At 38.3% G+C, this 17,666-nt stretch overlaps 1 protein-coding gene across 3 annotated transcripts in view; it reads right to left on the bottom strand.

The window, feature by feature from the left end:
- The window catches only part of PDE10A (phosphodiesterase 10A), a 786,455-nt gene that overhangs the window by 415,400 nt on the left and 353,389 nt on the right, over positions 1-17,666 (bottom strand). Inside the window, exons 20-22 of one of the 3 annotated variants that reach the window (XR_011337005.1) lie at positions 17,568-17,648; positions 15,940-16,028; positions 6,157-10,270 (exon numbers count right to left, since the gene is read on the bottom strand). Coding sequence is in view for 2 of the 3 variants with exons in the window: in XM_069852238.1 (XP_069708339.1) it covers positions 10,153-10,270; positions 15,940-16,028; positions 17,568-17,648 (288 nt within the window). In the remaining variant the exon portion in view is untranslated. Of the gene's footprint in view, positions 1-4,371; positions 10,271-15,939; positions 16,029-17,567; positions 17,649-17,666 lie in introns of those variants that run through there. The other 2 variants (XM_069852238.1, XM_069852239.1) reach the window with 2 other exon arrangements.

Below are 17,666 nucleotides of genomic sequence, written 5' to 3' on the forward strand. Positions count from 1 at the left end.
CTGGTATTCATACAGTATGTGGGGCTTCAATAAAGCTTATTCTTTTACCATAGTCCTAGAGTCAAAGTTTAAACTGTAAAACACAGTCTGATATCTTAGGTGGCTTTCCTGCAATGCCAGATGACTTCCCTCTCCCTAGTACCTTCATTCTCCTCATAAAGATTTTGAATGTTCTGGCTGATTTCATCCAAACTCCAAAGGAGAAGAGTCTCAAAAAATAGCAAAGCTCCATATTTTACAAAACAGGTGGCTATTCAGAGAAAGGACTGGTGTTCACCCATAACTTTTCATTCTGCTGGATAGTTTCTACACAACACAGGATTCTGTGCATCATAACTAAAATATTGCAAGAGATGGATTGTAATGGGAAACTGAGGACAATGTCAAAGTTATGTGGAACAGCAGAAAAAACCTAATTTTTGAAACGTAAGAATAATAATGCAAACCTATATAAATCCCTGCTTCATCACCCCTGTGGCTCAGAGAAATACACGTTTGAGAACACAGTGCAGGCTCAAGTCTTCAGGTAAGATTTCACATCAGCTCTCATTCTGTGATTCCACCAGTTAATATGGCTGGGAGTGGAAATAAGCAACACCATGAACCTCTGTCCCAACATCACCTCTTTAATTGGTTTGATTGTGCCTACTGCTTGGTTTTTGTTGGGTTTTTTGGTTGGTTTTGTTGTTGTTGTTGGTTGGTTTTTGGTTTTTTACATGATTGGCAGAGATTGTCTTACCAGTGGAACTTACCTCTTCCTTGTCAGAGAGCCCTCTTGCCAGTCACAGCGAGCATCCTCTGATCCTTTAATGCAGAGACAGTGATGTACAGAACAGTTTCTGGGTTAGATCATTCTAAACCGTCTATGCTAAACGAGGTGTAGTACCACACAGGTGTAAGCAACTACAAGAGGGAAGAGTGACTGCAGCTTTCCTAAAGCTTTCCCTGCACTGCCAAAACCCAACTTTCAATAAGCATAGGCTCTGTCATGTGTTAAAAGCAGCTGAGAAAACTATTCTCAATATTTCAGCATTTTAAAACATCATTTTTTTGCTTTTTGTAGTTTATTTCTGTTAGTTTAGTTATGAAGCCTGTTTCTGTGTGTTACCAGCTTCTTGCTACCTTAAGTGTTGAGATTAAATGATTTCCAGCAATCATAATAGCTAGCTGGAGCCTATACAACCTAGAGAAGTAGCATCCAGGCAGTTTATTATCAAGCTAAATGAAACCATTCTCAGAGTAAAAGCAGTTTATTTTTTTCCCCCAGAGTATTACTCTCTTTAATGGAGTTTTCACAAACACTTCCCTTTTACCATTTCTTGGCATGTAAAAATTATAGCACATTACATTTTTCTACTGGGCTACTTGCTTTTGAAACAGATACCAAATGCAACATGGGTATAGAGCTGTAGAACCATAAAGGCTGTGGATAAGCATGCACTTTAAAGCCTGCTTCCAGGCTTTGCCAACCTCATCAGCCTTGACTGTGGCAGCATAAACATTTGAATTACAGCATTCTCAGTCACGGGACTCTCATGCTTATAATATAGAACTGTTATTAAAAAAAAGCAAAAATGTTAGTGACAAGTCATTGACACAAAGCCTTTCTTCATCAGCAAAAGAAAGACTGTTCCACTCCAGTCTTCCCTTTGTATAGTTTATATTGACTGAAGTAAATGATAAAAGATGACATAGATCCCCTCTTCACAGAATCACAGAATCACTAGGTTGGAAAAGACCCACAGGATCATACAGTCCAACCATTCCTATCAACCACTAAACCATGCCCCTCAGCACTTCATCCACCTGTCTTTCAAACATCTCCAGGGATGGTGACTCAACCACCTCCCTGGGCAGCCCAATGACCCTTTCCATGAAATTGGGGTTTTTTTGATGTCCAGCCTGAATCCCTCCCCTGGTGGAGCTTGAGGCCATTCTCCCTTCTCCTGTCCCCTGTCTCTTGGGAGAAGAGGCCAGCACCCTCCTCTCCACAACTTGCTTTTAGGCAATGAGGTCTCCCCTCAGCCTCCTCTTCTCCAGGCTAAACAACCCCAGCTCTCTCAGCCGCTCCTCGTAAGACTTGTTCTCCAGCCCCTTCACCAGCTTTGTTGCTGTTCTCTGGACTCGCTCCAGAGCCTCAACATCCTTCTTGTGATGAGGGGCCCAGAACTGAACACAGCATTCGAGGAGCAGTCTCACCAATGCCTAGTACAGAGGGAGAATAACCTCCCTGGACCTGCTGGTCACGCCGTTTCTGATACAAGCCAAGATGCCATTGGCCTTCTTGGCCACCTGGGCACACTGCTGGCTCATGTTCAGTCGGCTGTCAACCAACACGCCCAGGTCCCTCTCCTCCAGGCAGCTTTCTAGACAGACTTAGAATCATAGAATCATAGAATAACCAGGTTGGAAGAGACCCACCGGATCATCGAGTCCAACCATTCCTATCAAACAATAAACTATGCCCCTTAGCACCTCATCCACCCATGCCTTAAACACCTCCAGGGAAGGGGACTCAACCACCTCCCTGGGCAGCCTGTTCCAGTGCCCAATGACCCTTTCTGTGAAGAATTTTTTCCTAATGTCCAGCCTAAATCTCCCCTGGCGGAACTTGAGGCCATTCCCTCTTGTCCTGTCCCCTGTCACTTGGGAGAAGAGGCCAGCACCCTCCTTTCTACAACCTCCTTTCAGGTAGTTATAGAGAGCAATGAGGTTTCCCCTCAGCCTCCTCTTCTCCAGGCTAATCAACCCCAGCTCTCTCAGCCATTCCTCATAAGGCCTGTTCTCCAGCCCCCTCACCAGCTTCCTTGCTCTTCTCTGGACTCTCTCCAGAGCCTCAACATCCTTCTTGTGGTGAGGGGCCCAGAACTGAACACAGAATTTGAGGTGCGGTCTCACCAGTGCCAAGTACAGAGGGAAAATAACCTCCCTGGACCTGCTGGTCACGCCATTTCTGATACAAGCCAAGATGCCATTGGCCTTCTTGGCCACCTGGGCACACTGCTGGCTCATATTCAGTTGGCTGCCAACCAACACCCCCAGGTCTTTCTCCTCCAGGCAGCTTTCTAGACAGACTTCTCCTAGTCTGTAGCACTGCATAGGGTTGTTGTGCCCCAATGCAGGACCCAGCATTTGGCCTTGTTAAACCTCATGCCATTGGACTCTGCCCAGTGGTCCAGCCTGTTCAGATCCCTTAGCAGAGCCTCCCTACCCTCCAGCAGATCGACACTTCCACCCAGCTTAGTGTCGTCTGCAAACTTGCTAAGGGTGCACTCGATGCCTTCATCCAGGTCATTGATGAAGACATTGAACAGGGCTGGACCCAGCACTGAGCCCTGGGGAACCCCACTTGTCACTGGCCTCCAGCTGGATTTCACACCATTTCCCACCACTCTCTGGGCCCGGCCAGCCAACCAGTTTTCCACCCAGGGGAGTGTGCGCCCGTCCAGGCCAGAGGCTGACAGTTTCCTAAGCAGAATGCTGTGAGAAACTGTGTCAAAGGCTTTACTGAAGTCCAGGAAGATACATCCACAGCCTTTCCCTCATTCAGTAGGTGGGTCACTTTTTCATAGAAGGCGATCAGGTTAGTTTGGCAAGACCTGCCTTTTGTGAGCCTGTGTTGACTGGGCCTGATCACCCGGTTCTCTTGCATGTGCTTCATGATAGCACTCAAGATCACCTGCTCCATGACTTTCCCTGGCACTGAGGTCAGACTGACAGGCCTGTAGTTCCCTGGGTCCTCCCTGCGACCCTTCTTGTAGATGGGCACAACATCAGCCAGCCTCCAGTCCAGTGGAACTTCCCCAGTCAGCTAGGACTGCTGGAAGATGAAGACTTTTAAACAACTGGTCTTATACACACAACAAATACCTTCTAAAGCATTTCTCTCTAACTCATTCTTGACCCAGAGACAAAGACCTTCATCTGCATCAGTAACATCCACAGTATAGACAGCTCTTCCTAGAGCCCTAGTGAAACACATCAAAAAAACCCCCTTTTCTACCTAGTCTGAGGGACTCAAATTTAGGAAGTAGAACCTCTCCTGATTAATCGTCTTTAGCAAAATAATTACAACAAAATAATCTTCAACGCGTCTTGAGCAGGTGAAATCCGCTGAAGTCTGTCTCTTACAATTGACTCAAATGAGCACAGGAACACTTAGATACATTCAAATAAGCCTAATGCAAAGTTCCTCAAAACAAACAGAAATACTTTCTTCCCTAGACTTCACTGAGCTTCAGTTAAGGTGTTTTTACATTTACATATCTACAAGGAAATCTGTTCAGAGTTTTATTTTTCTAAGTCTCCGATAATGACAAAGGGCTAAAAATGTTAAGAAAAGCATGTTGATGACCAGTCATGGTGAAGCTCCATGCTCTGCTATAAGAACTAAGTCTGCATAACAAGCAGAAAAGTATAAAAAGGCATGTGATTACATGCCATCAATTTGAAAAGCTTGACCAGAAAGTCATTTATTGACTTCAGCCTTCAGTTCCTTGTAATAATAAAGAAACAAGTGGTAAGGACCAAATTAATAGTATTCACAGAAACATTCCTCTTGTACTGCCTGTCCTTCAAAACAATTCAGAAAGTTTGAATAAACCCTGAAAAAAATGCACTAAATGTCAGTGCAGTTCCTGTTTCATTCCAAGTTAGTCCTAGCGCCACACACCTTGCAGTAAACAAAGCATTCTGGAAGGGCTGGTCATAGCAGCACATACCCAGGTATAGCTTGTAAAGCTTGTTTTTGACAGCTCTATGTTGTAGTTAAACCAATACAATTGCCTTGTGGAAACCTTTCTGGCCAAGACGCCCTAGCAATGCTGAGTTCCTTCAGTAAGGAGGGATGCCAAGAACAACTGGAGGCCATGCTGAGGGCCAGAGACAGAGTTAAGGTTGAACTCTCGGTCCCAGGAAGAACATCTTTCTCTGAGAATGGAAGAGGCATGCAGGGTTATAAAGATGCAAGACCATACTGATATCTATAAATGGCAAATATGCCGTTAACTGAGCATGGACAGTGCAAGAGATCTTTAAAGATTATATTAAATAGATAAATACGCAGGATATTTTTTTCCTCATTTTTGTTCTGCTAATGGGTTGTTCAGAACTTTGTTTTACAGTTCCCTGAACCTACCTTGTATTTTCAGGGCATTGTCAGCTCTGTTAATTTGTACTAACCTTAAAAATTTGGGTGTGGGATTTTTTTCCTACAATTCAGCAGTTGTGTATCTCCATAACTCCCAGAAGGTAGCAAATGATTTTGCATTAGCTGCCCTGCTGTTTGATGATGGCAAAGCAAGGATTTGTGTGAAATTATCTGTGAACAGCAAGGTAAGTTCTCTGGCAGTGGAAAAGCAAATGGGAAAGTGCATCTCTGCAATTTGTGACAATGTGAACTTGCAATATGTGATGAAATAAATATATATTTTTTTTTTTATAAGAATGCACTTATGTTAGGAAAACACACCATAAGCAGTAAACTGCAATTACAGGGAAAAACAGGCAATATCTTTTTAAATGACTGCACTCTGCTTTGATTCCATTTCTCCTGTGGGTTACTTGTGGTATAAACATACACATACGTACACACCCCTCCCATCCCTCACTTCCACTCCCAATAATATCAAAAATAAACATGAAAAATAATATTAAAAAATTTTGTATTCAGTAATATTCACACCAAAGAATATGTATAGATATATCCATTAAAATTATGAACATTTCTAAATATATTTTATGTATCATACATATAAATATATGTATAATTACATATCCACAGAAGTAGTCTTGCTGTGCTAAAGCCAGCAGTAAAAGCAAAACCAGGTTTCACAATAGGACACCCATATATGCATATGTACTGGCTGTTTGGTTTGTGAATTTATTTACAACATAACTATATCATAATAAATGCTTACTGTTCTATTGTACAAACGTAATAGTAAAGGTTTAGGTTTGTTTTTTAAATACAAAGACTGCAAATGAATACATGAAAAAAATTACACACCATGTACAGTATTTATAATTTATAAATGCAAAGTTAAGACCTCTTTAAATTATTGCACTTGCATATTTTTTTTGCTTTTTTTACAAAGATAGTTTATATGTATCATATATATATGTGTGTGTGTGTTTGTGAATATATATATATAAAACAATTTTTTTCAGCTCACTAAATGTAGTAAAGTTGAATGTTGTTACCTTGAAGTCCTTTCTTCTTCACATAACAGCCCAACCTGAATTTTGAATACATATGAATCTACTCTACAAATCAGTTTGATCTACCCTAGAAAGCAGTCCATTATTTTAGGGTTTTTGACAGAGTATACACCCGTATTACAATCGAGCACAGTTTTTGGTCAGAAAGCAAAACAACAGTTATGAAGTGCCTTTGCTAGATGGGATATATATCCTAAAGTTTGAATGTGAACTTCCTTGTAGTAGTGTGCAGAAAGCCTTTTCTGTGTTTGAAATGAACAGATTAATTGTTCCACTTCAGAGAACTGTTCCTATATCACAGTGTTTGAGGCAAATGCATTATTCCAAGAGGGTCATAATTGTTTTGAGCATCTAACAATCTCTGGTTTTAAACATGAATAGTGCTATTTGCTATCTCTACAATTTTAACACTAAATACTCTAAATGCAGTCACAGCAAACTGATCACACTGTTCTAAGTTTAAACACATAAAAGAAGTCTGTGCCACATAAAAAAATGAATTCCACACTGCATGTCCCCTCCAATGTAAAAACGTTTTATCATATACTCCAACTAAAAAAGAAAAAGCATACTAGCATTTCTCTAATGGTCACTTATAAAAAAATACTGCCATGAGTTGAACACTTCCTGCAGAACGTTGCACTACTGTAGAAAATTAATGAATTGCAATAACAGAGTTTGTCAGGTCTGTAATAAAATATGCAAAATCTCAGATGAGTATTCGTGCTATGTCAATTATTGATCTCACTTACAGCATACCTTTTCAGGCACCTCTTCATAATACATTAGAAATGCTCAGATATGGCTTCAAACAGTCCTTTTACCTTTACTGGGCTTAGAAGTGAAAAACAATTGGAATTATTAATAAAATAATGCAGTTCTGCGAGTATAAAGTCTAACGCTACCAGGAAATGAGAGATCTGTTAGGTTTTTTTGTACGTTCTTATTGATCTTGTGCAAGACCAGTTTTAGCATGATAAAAATAGAGGAAGAAATTATTTTTAGCAGTTGAACTTAATGAGCTAGATGTCTTACAGATCTAGATGTCTTACTGCTCTATTTGTAAGTCTAAGTCCATTATTCTGAACAACTAAATCTCTGCACGTACTTGAGCCATGATACTCAAATGCAGCTTCAAAGCTTTAATTTTTAGTGGGTTTGACTTTGGAAGTGCAGGTGTAAAGTCGTTTCTACAAAAAATTTACACACCTGAATCTGCACTCTGTAAATGCCAAGACATACTGAATTTGCTTAGAAAATACAGCCCATTGTGGCTATTTTTGTTGGTCTAGGTGCTAACAAAAACTTCTGCTTGCCCATTGCCTTTCTCCTTTCACACACCAGGAAACCAAACCAAACCACAACCACTGGAGCAAAAATTTTTAATTCTAATGGACGTTATTCTATAGCAAACATATTTTTAATGTAGTTTAATGTGGTTTGGAGATTGTTTATTAGAAACAACATTTGATTGACATGAGACATTAAAAGAACAACTTAATGCCAATTTGACAAATTTGTTGGGGAACATGTTCTGTATCAGTATTTATATAAACTTTAAACTATAAAATATTATGTGATACTGCCAAATATTTTGACTGCTAACAAAACTAGTGAAATTATCTTTACTGTCAATGAGTAAAAGATTAATTAAAAGCTTTACATAACACAGACACATTGTGATGATGAATATTCCTGCAACACTTGCAAGATCAGCATTCAAAGAGGGAGAATAACAGCTACTATACTTAACCCATGAAGGAAAAATATTGCATCCAGTTGTTTGGGTATCTGAACTCTAAAGAATAATTTTCTAGATCATCATAGATTTGGATATTTTTCATGAAAATATTAGGAACTGTGGATTGCGTCTCAAGTACTTAGCAGAGAAAAAGTTGAATCTACAAGACTTGGAACAGAACTGCTAAGGAGTAAAGCAGAGGACACAGCATGAGATACTATTTGTTACTTTGGTGTAATTGTTTCCTGCCATTTTTTCATAAGTTTGCTGTGGTTAACAATGAATTTCTGCACTTAGAATTGGCAAAGCAAGCTGAAAAAAATTATGGTGTTGCTGCCAGGTAATCTGTATCATACAAATAAGATAAGTTCATATTGAATTCTCATCTTCTGAGATATCCATGTACTGCAAAGGCTTATGTGCATTTATACATTATGTGATTATGCATCACATACTGTACAAATATACAGATACTGGTATGTGCTCGACCATAACAAAAGGCAAAACTCAAGAGTCCAACAAGTCATTTACATGAAGTCCATAAGATGGTTTGCTTATCAGAGTTATACAGCTCAACAGAGGTGGAAAACCAGAACCTGAGTTCTGTCTTTAAGTCACTACAATGATTTGCTGCAGTTACACTAATGGCTGTTATCATGGAACCACTACAAGAGTGTATAATCTGTAAAAAAGCATATAATGGAGTATAGGCTGTATGTGAAAGGTATGAAACGACTGTTTTCACCTACTGTGTGGATCAATGCGAAAAAATGTTTCTCATTATTTTAAAGAGAGAGATGAAGGCAAATTAAGTGGCTGAAACACACTCTGTACAATTGCACTAAATTTAAAATAGTGTCATTAAACATAAGATCTTAAAGTCTGTGCATAAGTTTGTAAGGCTGAAGCCCAAGTCAGCACAGAACTGTAAACACAATATTTTACTTCAGTCAGCTATTCTTTCATTGAGAAAGGTAGTTCTAAGCCTGGAAATTTTGCTGAGCTAGGTGAATAAACCAGAGAAATGAAGAAGTTTCCTAATTTCACTCATCGTGGGAGGGGGAAGAGAGCAGTTGAAGACATGCAGTGTTACTGTGCAACACAAAAGCAAGTCAATACAAAAACATTTTTGATTTATTGTGATGGTACCACAATCCCTCTTATCAGACCTGGCTTTTCTGACAAGGCTTTTGTTCCCGGCAGATAGCATACTCCAGGTATGTCTACAATACCTTTTAAAAATACAACTCAGCAGGTAGAAATAAAAATTATGACTTTACTTACTTGAGAGCTAGGCAAGGAAATCTTTGCTGTCACATTTAAATTTGAATATGATACTTCTGTCACTGTGGATACAAAAACTCCAACCTGAAACTCTCATATCGGAGATAAATATCCAGTACTTCCAGTGTTTTAAGGGAGGAGTTGTCTAGGTTTATAAATCATTCTGAAGAACAAAGCACCATCACTAGACTAGTTCTTTAAACATTTGCCTTGTGAGCAACAGACAATTTGCATCATGATGCCAAATGAAGTACTTCAAACCTTAAACCTGAATGTTGGTTTTCCTTTAGTTTGCAGCAAAAGAATTCACTGTAACCTAAGCATGAATTATAGTCTCCAAGGATTCTTCTGGAGTTCAAACTGATTACAAGTAGATCACACATAAACATCCACAATAGCAATGGGTATATTGTTCTATTTATAGCCAAGAAATCCCAAGTGACACTGGTGTTAAAGCCAGCCACAGTACGGTATAATAAAAGTACCATTGAAACCCTTACTAGAAAGACACAATTTAGAAGTACCCCCCTAAGATTCACGCACCCCGCCCCCCCTCAGTTTTAAATTAAGGCCTCAGCAATGTAGCCCATGAGATAAGGCCAGTCTTTTATATTCACAAGTCATAAGTTCTCATTTAATAGCTGATTCCAAAACATCTGGGTTTGTCGATTTCCATCTATTCATGTTGTGTCACTGGTGTAGGTCTGGAGATTGGCTGCCGGAGTCATTTAGCTGAGGTAACTCCATGGGTATTACCTTGCTAGGCAGATCTGCTTCTTAGCATTTTGTAGCTTTTCTTTTTCCATTTTTTTTTTTTCACCCAAATAGAAATGAAACAAAATAAAACAAAAACAACCTCCAAAACAAGAAGGGATGCTTTTCAGATTAAAGCACTGTGCTGCTGCTGTTCAGTCATCAATCTTCACAGGAACTGAATCTGAGGTCCCAGGAGCAATGGACTGGGAAGAAATCCATATAGAGGCTTCCTCACCTCTCGTTACTTTCTCCCATTGGTTGAGATTGTCCCTGGAGATGCAAAAAAGTCAAAGAGGTAAAGCACTGTTCATAAGTTCACTGGGATTTCGTTCTAACAATATTGTCAGTTTTACTATGCTTTGAAATGTAGCTTTATGCTGTATATAAGTACCTGTATGTCATCAAGCTTTTATCATCTTTATGTTATTTCATTCTTTACTTCCAGTTATCCCATTTTGTAATTCTGTGAGGATCATTTATAACTTAACTAAATATAAGCCTACGACAGACCTTCACTGGAACAAGCGCTGGAGGCAGAGGCTAGCACCGACTTCCATTACAAATTTCTAGCCCTCAAAGCTGCAGAGAAAACCCAGCTGTGACCCAACAAAGAAATGTCTCAAGGGACTCTGAAACAGCATTCTGGAGACAAGCAGCCTTCACCACTTCAGATTTCATGGATTTTACCACAGCATACTTTGGCCATTTTAAAAACTAACACAGAGATCAGTACTTTTGCCAGGAAACTTCCTTTGCTGGAAACCACAGAAGTGCATTAAGCCTTCTGAAACTCCTGCACATGGGATAGCTCATAATGTAGAAAATGTTGCATGCTGACATCATAATATCAATTTTCAATTACTGGTGATTATATTATCAATCTATTACATTTAAAGAACACCCCTTCCTTGAGACAGAATTTTTTAGTGCCTCACAGTCTGGCCAACCCCCAACCTTATATTTTGATTCAGAATCACAATCGCTTAGGTTGGAAAAGTCCTTCAAGATCATTGAGTCTAACCATAAACCTAACACTGCTGAGTCCAGCACTAAACCATGTCCTTGAGTGCCACATCTCCACATCTTTTAAATACCTCTAGGGATGGCAACTCAACCACTTCCCTGGTTCAGAAGCCATAAAACAATGAGAAATTAAACTGCTAACGTTCTAATGATCTGAAGGGAGCACAGATCCATAACCTTACTTGCTGTACACTAGTATCACCCCAGTGACTTGGAAGTCTATGTTGATAATATCCAATAATGGACCATACTTGCAATCTATGGCCACATCTATCATTCAGTCTTCAAATACAGAATGAAAGACAGTAAGCTCACTGTTTCAATTTCATACCCTTGTATACCCTTGTACACCATGTTACTAAAGCAATAGTTACTAGATATCTACAATAAACAAACAGGTTGGTTAAAGTACTAAGGTCATTTACACTGTGTCTTATTATCGTATTACATCAGAATTTATGCATCAGACCTCTTCTGATTTTTATGTCACAGCTTTGCTTCTACAATAGGTAAGAAGAGAAAATGTTGCATTTACTGGGGATGGGGGAAGATAAGATCTGATGGAATCTACCAAAGAAAGCTGGTGCCCTCTAGGGAAACATCTCCACCATTTTCTGCTGGCAGATGGAAATTTGCTTTGCCAGTTCTCTAGGCCTCCAGGTGTTAATATGGTGCTGAATCTCAGCTAATAAAATCAGGCACTAAGGATCAGAAAAACTGAACTGTCACTATTTCTAAGTCCTTTTCCTGAAACTGTGAAAGTAATGAGAAAAACTGCAGCCAAAACATTTTTAAATTGTATCAATTTCAGCAAGAATTGAGAGACCTGAAAGCACATGGAAAATGTTTTAAAATTATTTTATCTGAAATAAATAAATAAATAAATAAATAAAAGTCACTTCACCTCATCCTCAAACTACTACCATAGCTATAAACTCATATAGGACTTACTCTGAACACTGGTGACTGGTAGTTTCCATTTACATCTTTTTTTAATTTTATTTTTTTAAGATATAGATAATACTGTTCATTTGCCTTTGCACTCTCAATGAAACCCTGGCTCCTAAATGTTTGAAATAAATTCCTAGAGGTTCTCAAAATCAAAACCTTGATGCTGACATGCTGTCTTGGCTGCTTCTTCTGCAATTATTTGCAGCTGGTGTCTGCGTTCCAACCAACTCAAGGACACAGCAGCTTAAACACCTTGTTTCAAGTACAAGCACTGCTGGTGAAGGGGTGATATCAAAATCATTTCAGTCAGCAGCTAAGTCATTACCAAACAGGGATAAGACTGTATACTTCTCGTCATACTGAATAACATTTAACCCTCAAAAAAAAAAAAGGCGGGCAAGGGGGAACCCCTGCAAAATCAGCTATTTGAAACACTCTGGAGTAACCTAAGCCCTGAAAGAACATACATTTTAGTAATGGGGTAGTCGAAGCTAGATCCATATTCTTTATTTCCTAGTCTATATCTCCAAGTCTTAAAACTTCCTTCTCAGACACTTCATGACAGAAAGCAGAAAGTAATTTCAAGGTTAAACTAAAAGTATCAAACTGCTCATCAGAACACCTTAGGCCAGGGTGCGGATTTTGAGGAAGCTCTTTAGTCTTACAAAGATCTTACATCCCATCCACACAGCTATACCCCTTTTCTGTATCAGTGCAATCTAAACTAGGGAATGAACAAGAGCAGCATGGGGAGCTGTGTCTGTACAGATCTGTGTCCAGTCTGCAAATTATGCTCATGTAGCTTTCAGAAGTATTAGTATCATAACTGGAATTCCAAACAACAAAGAATTTATAGAATAGAAAATTTTCATATAAACTCTGCTAGGAGTCTGACTACTACTACTTCAGACATCATATCCTTTGCAAAGAAACCCACTCTTGAAAAGATATTCTTGCTTGATGGAGAACCTTTCATCTAGAACACATATGCGTGCTGGTACTTGATGCTCTACAATTCAATTTTACATCTCCTCATTTGAGCATCAAAAGATGGATTATCAAGTATTACAAGACACTTTTGAAAATAAGCCTCATTTGAATATGTGGCTAGAAATTAAAAGATATGGGTCTTTGCAGAACCCTGCTCCTGAAAAAAATGCTGTGCATCCTTAAGCACTCGACTTAGTGTCTCTAAGACTCAGCTCCATTAAGCGGAGTAACAATGCTAACTTCTTACCAAAGATACTGGCAGGCCTGTGCAAGTATTTCTACACTAAGAACAAACCTATTTTTAAGACCTTTGATTTGATTGCATTAGAAACAGAACTTCCTTGAAATCAGGTTACTTTATTAATCATACAAAAACTGCAAGACTTTGTTATGTTAAAAGGACACAGACACTGATTTGGGGAGCAAAAATACACCTAGATTTTGACATATACATAATACAAAGAAATCAATACACATATATAGAGCATTTTGACAATATTCATTAGCTTCAGCAGAAACAAGTAACTGCAAACATTCCTGATATGCATTAATGCACTTCTAACAGTGGATATTATAGTTGATGCTGTTTAGACCATGTAAACAGTATAAAACTCTCTCACCGAAAACATGGTTACTCAAAACACAGTCCATGTTCCAGTTACATGGATCAAATAACAGGCTATTTAGCTTTCAGCCATCAATACAGGTGAAGCAACATACTTTCAAGCAAGAACTACAAAGAAAAGAAGTTAGAAAATTTCCAAGATCCCAGACTACCTCTCAGTAAAGCAGTTGAATAACTCACAACCTTGTAAAGACTGGAAGGACTACAATCAGTTCTATAGTTTACTTCATGTTCTCTGATTTCACACTGAAAGCAACTCCTCTTTATTTATCAGAGTACATATTATTCAATTATGTGCAACCAATCTATCTAAACACATATATTTTAGGTCAATGCAGCTCAGGGAGTACACATTCCTATCCTGTACTGTAACCCTGAATTCCAAAACAGCATTTGGACTGTGATACCATTATGACAGCAACGCACTCTGTGGAATGCTGAACCTAGAGAAGAGTTTAATGCTATACTGCAACTGATGGAACCACTAAAATATGTATTATGAATATGTCCACATTACTTAATTTAGGATAACAAATTACAGCCTATTATTTACCAGACATTGTTACTTTCATAGCTTCTGAGGACAAAAGACACTACTACTACAAGGATCACCTAGTCAGACTGCCTGGTGAGATAGGCCTTGGCAATTTCATCACAATAACTGTGCCTCAGACCTGCATCCCTTTTACTTAGCACGTCTCTTTTAAAAAGGTATTCTTAGCCTTGGTTTAACAACTTCAATCTATACTATTCCAAATGCCAAAGAAGAAATTCACCATACTCCTTGTTTGAACCTTTGGGCTTCAAGTAGTCTTCACCTGCTAAAACAGTGAGGTATGTCTAATCACAAAACACACTACGAAGACACTTCCAGATTTTGCAAAGTCATTCTCTTGGATAAAATAAACACACTATGTCAAATATTTTACCCTCTTACTACTAAGATCTCAAAACATTCTTCAAGTTCTTTCTTAACTTCCTCTTCTTTACTAATAACTTTACCAATTCTTCTTAAAGCACAGATGCTAAACAGAATTCCTAACATAACTACCAAGCTGTAATTTGTAATCCTACATAATATTCTCTCCCTACCCATTTAAAGGTTGCACAGCCATACCTAGCAGTGGGACCACAGAGGCAGCTGATTATTAATGATGGCTTCTAGATACTCACTGCTTTTCATAATGTAGTCCTCTTTCCCACTGGTACAGACCTACATGCTCTTCTCACAGCTATGTGAAATAGCATTTAGTTGCAAATTAAATTACTTTGCTAACCACTATATCAAATTTCATGGCTGCTTGTATACAGGGGGCATCCTTCTATTACTTCACACAGATCACTTAGCCCACAATACCAGGAAAGTGACAGAATAGGTAGATCTTCCATACAGGACAAAGAAAAGATTCAATGCAAGCTAGAATTTAAGGACCATGAGGAAAAAAAAAAAGATTATGAGGGGTGTGCTCATAAAAGCATAGAAAAACAGGTTTCTTTTCCCTGGATGTGACTGAAGTTTGCTGGCATTTTATAAACCCGCTGTTTTTCCTTGGAGAATACTGATTAACCTGAAACTGGAACATTTTCATGAAGCACAGTGGTTTCAACGGGAGTTTTGTCAAGAAAGACTAAGGTTCAGGGTACAACAGTTATTGGACAGAACTATGTACAAAGAAATTAATCATCATTCCAGAGTAGAAATAGCTAATTGGTTAAGGACACTTGACTGTCTTCTAGAAGATCCCAATCTACATCACAACTGACTGACATGACAAAGTTACATTTGTCTCTTCCACATTCCAGTGGTATTACCCTTACACTCCCAATTACTGAATATTCTAGGTATCTTTCTAGATATCGTTCTTTTTCTGGATTTTTTTTTGGCTTTTTGTTGTTGGTTTGTGGGGTTTTTTTTGTCTTGTTTTGTTTTGTTTTGTTTTTTTAATAAAAATGTCCTCATGTTAAATAAAACCATATGCCAAAAATGTATTTTGAAACAGAACAGAATTCTAGTCAATCTTAGTTGTAAGAACCACGAGGAAATAAAAAGAACACTGAAGGAAATTATGCTGAACCAGCCTAGATGGATATACATAAACACTGAACCTGTTTCTCTTCAAATGTTTTTGGTGTGAAACACATTTTAATCAGGTCTCTTTGTAGATATGCATCGGATAGTCCCAGCCAGTAGTTACTGACTTGGGGCTGCTATGTAGATTACAGCAAGATGTGTAACCCTGTTTTTCTGCATGCAAATACTAAAATTCAAACTATAGACTAAATTATAAAACTTATTTGTTTTTTCTTTGATCAAGCTACACGCTATGCAAAAAGTTGCACATTTACATACCTGCATGCTCGGAGCAGTGGCCCAGTTGGAGGAAAGATCTGTGCAAGTGTGGTATAACACGGGATGGCTACCGCATTGTAGAACCCAATCTAGGAAAAACAGCAACAACAACAAAAAAATTAGTTAAATGTCACCTAACTACAACACTGAGAGTTAACAGTCAACTAGCTCAAAGACTCTCTTCATCACTAATATGGCTGCTTCAGATAGGATCTTCTTCTGGACTTTTGATTAATCAATTGCTCATGATCTGTTTGGCTTTTTGATGTAAGTATTGACAAGAAGAAGCTGTGGATTACAGAGCCATTTCTGCAAATGTTATTCTTGTGATGAATTTTTTTTTTTTAAATAAAGAAGAGTTGTGCAGTATTGCCAAAATATGGTCAGATTCTGGACTTTTCTAGTGTCCTCCAGAGTATTTATTCCATAGCTCAATTTACCTGAGACACTAGAGGCTTTCCACCTTTGGAAAGTTTCTAAAAGGTGTGCAATTTCTTTTCACCTATGCCCTTCAGTGATACATTTTTACCGTTGTCATGTAAATATATTTATAGAATATCAAATGAGCACCTTTTAAAATGATATCTGATTCAATACTGGCTTAGGAATGTATGACAGCTCTCACACCATTGTCATGACAAGAGGGAATTTTTAGAAAACGCTACTTACATATTAGCAAGGATGACAGGTTGAATTCAGATCCATTGTAACATCACTCACTTATCCCAGACTCTCATGAAAGTTACAGTAATGTACTATGATCCCTTTCTTTGGGCAGATTTTTTAAAATTTTAGTGAAACACCAGGTATTATTGTGCTGTGATCAAAGCATTTGATTATAAGTGTCTTTTTAACAATCTAAACATCGTCCCTTATTCACAAATCGAAGAGAAACTCTTGTGCTCACCACCATCAATATAGGGATTCATCCTATACTGCTATGTGACCAAGACTGTTCCATACTTTGAAAAAATGCGATACAATTTCTGACTTGAGAGCCCAACAGTCTTAGTTGAAGTAATCCTGATGTAGCTGATAGAAAGAAATCTCAGCTGGCAAGAAGGCAAGACTGCACACAGATGTGACATCTTCTCAACAACAAAAGGTTTGCTATTTTGTGTAGTGCATTGTTTTCTTCCTATGTGTTTTTTTAATTTGGTTTTTTTTTTCCTTGTTCGTTTGTTTTAAGGAAGAATACTTTATTTCACTGGGAAATAGCAGATTACTCCAATAGCCATAAAAAATTAAAATGGCACCTTAGGTACAGTCACACGGTAGATCTGGCTGAAAGAGTAATACAAAACAAAAGATTTCAACTAAACTAAGTTAAACTGCAATATATTCTGAAGAATATTCTCTTTGCAAGCCCAGTATATAAAATATGTGTCCTTTCAGGTCCTGGAAGCTTATATGCTAAAATGCACATCAATCATGGAGGAAAAGCTAAAAAGTTCAATGGATTTAGGTTCTGAATAAGGCCAAGTAAATTAAAAATATCCTTTGCAAACATTTCCATTTCTCACCAGAGCAAACTCACACAAATCCCTTTTATAAAATGTGGGGTTCTTTTCCAATATATGTTTTTGAAACACTGTAAACATGTATTGTTTTACTGACAGAGATCATACCTGACCCTGAGGGACTTCATCTTTCTTGTCTCTGTCCATCATAGGAATAGGTTGAATACCCGTTTTCTTCATTTCATCGCCCTGCAGAAAAGCATAGAG

This window comes from Phaenicophaeus curvirostris, chromosome 2, assembly GCF_032191515.1.
Source record: "Phaenicophaeus curvirostris isolate KB17595 chromosome 2, BPBGC_Pcur_1.0, whole genome shotgun sequence".
NCBI lineage: Eukaryota > Metazoa > Chordata > Aves > Cuculiformes > Cuculidae > Phaenicophaeus > Phaenicophaeus curvirostris.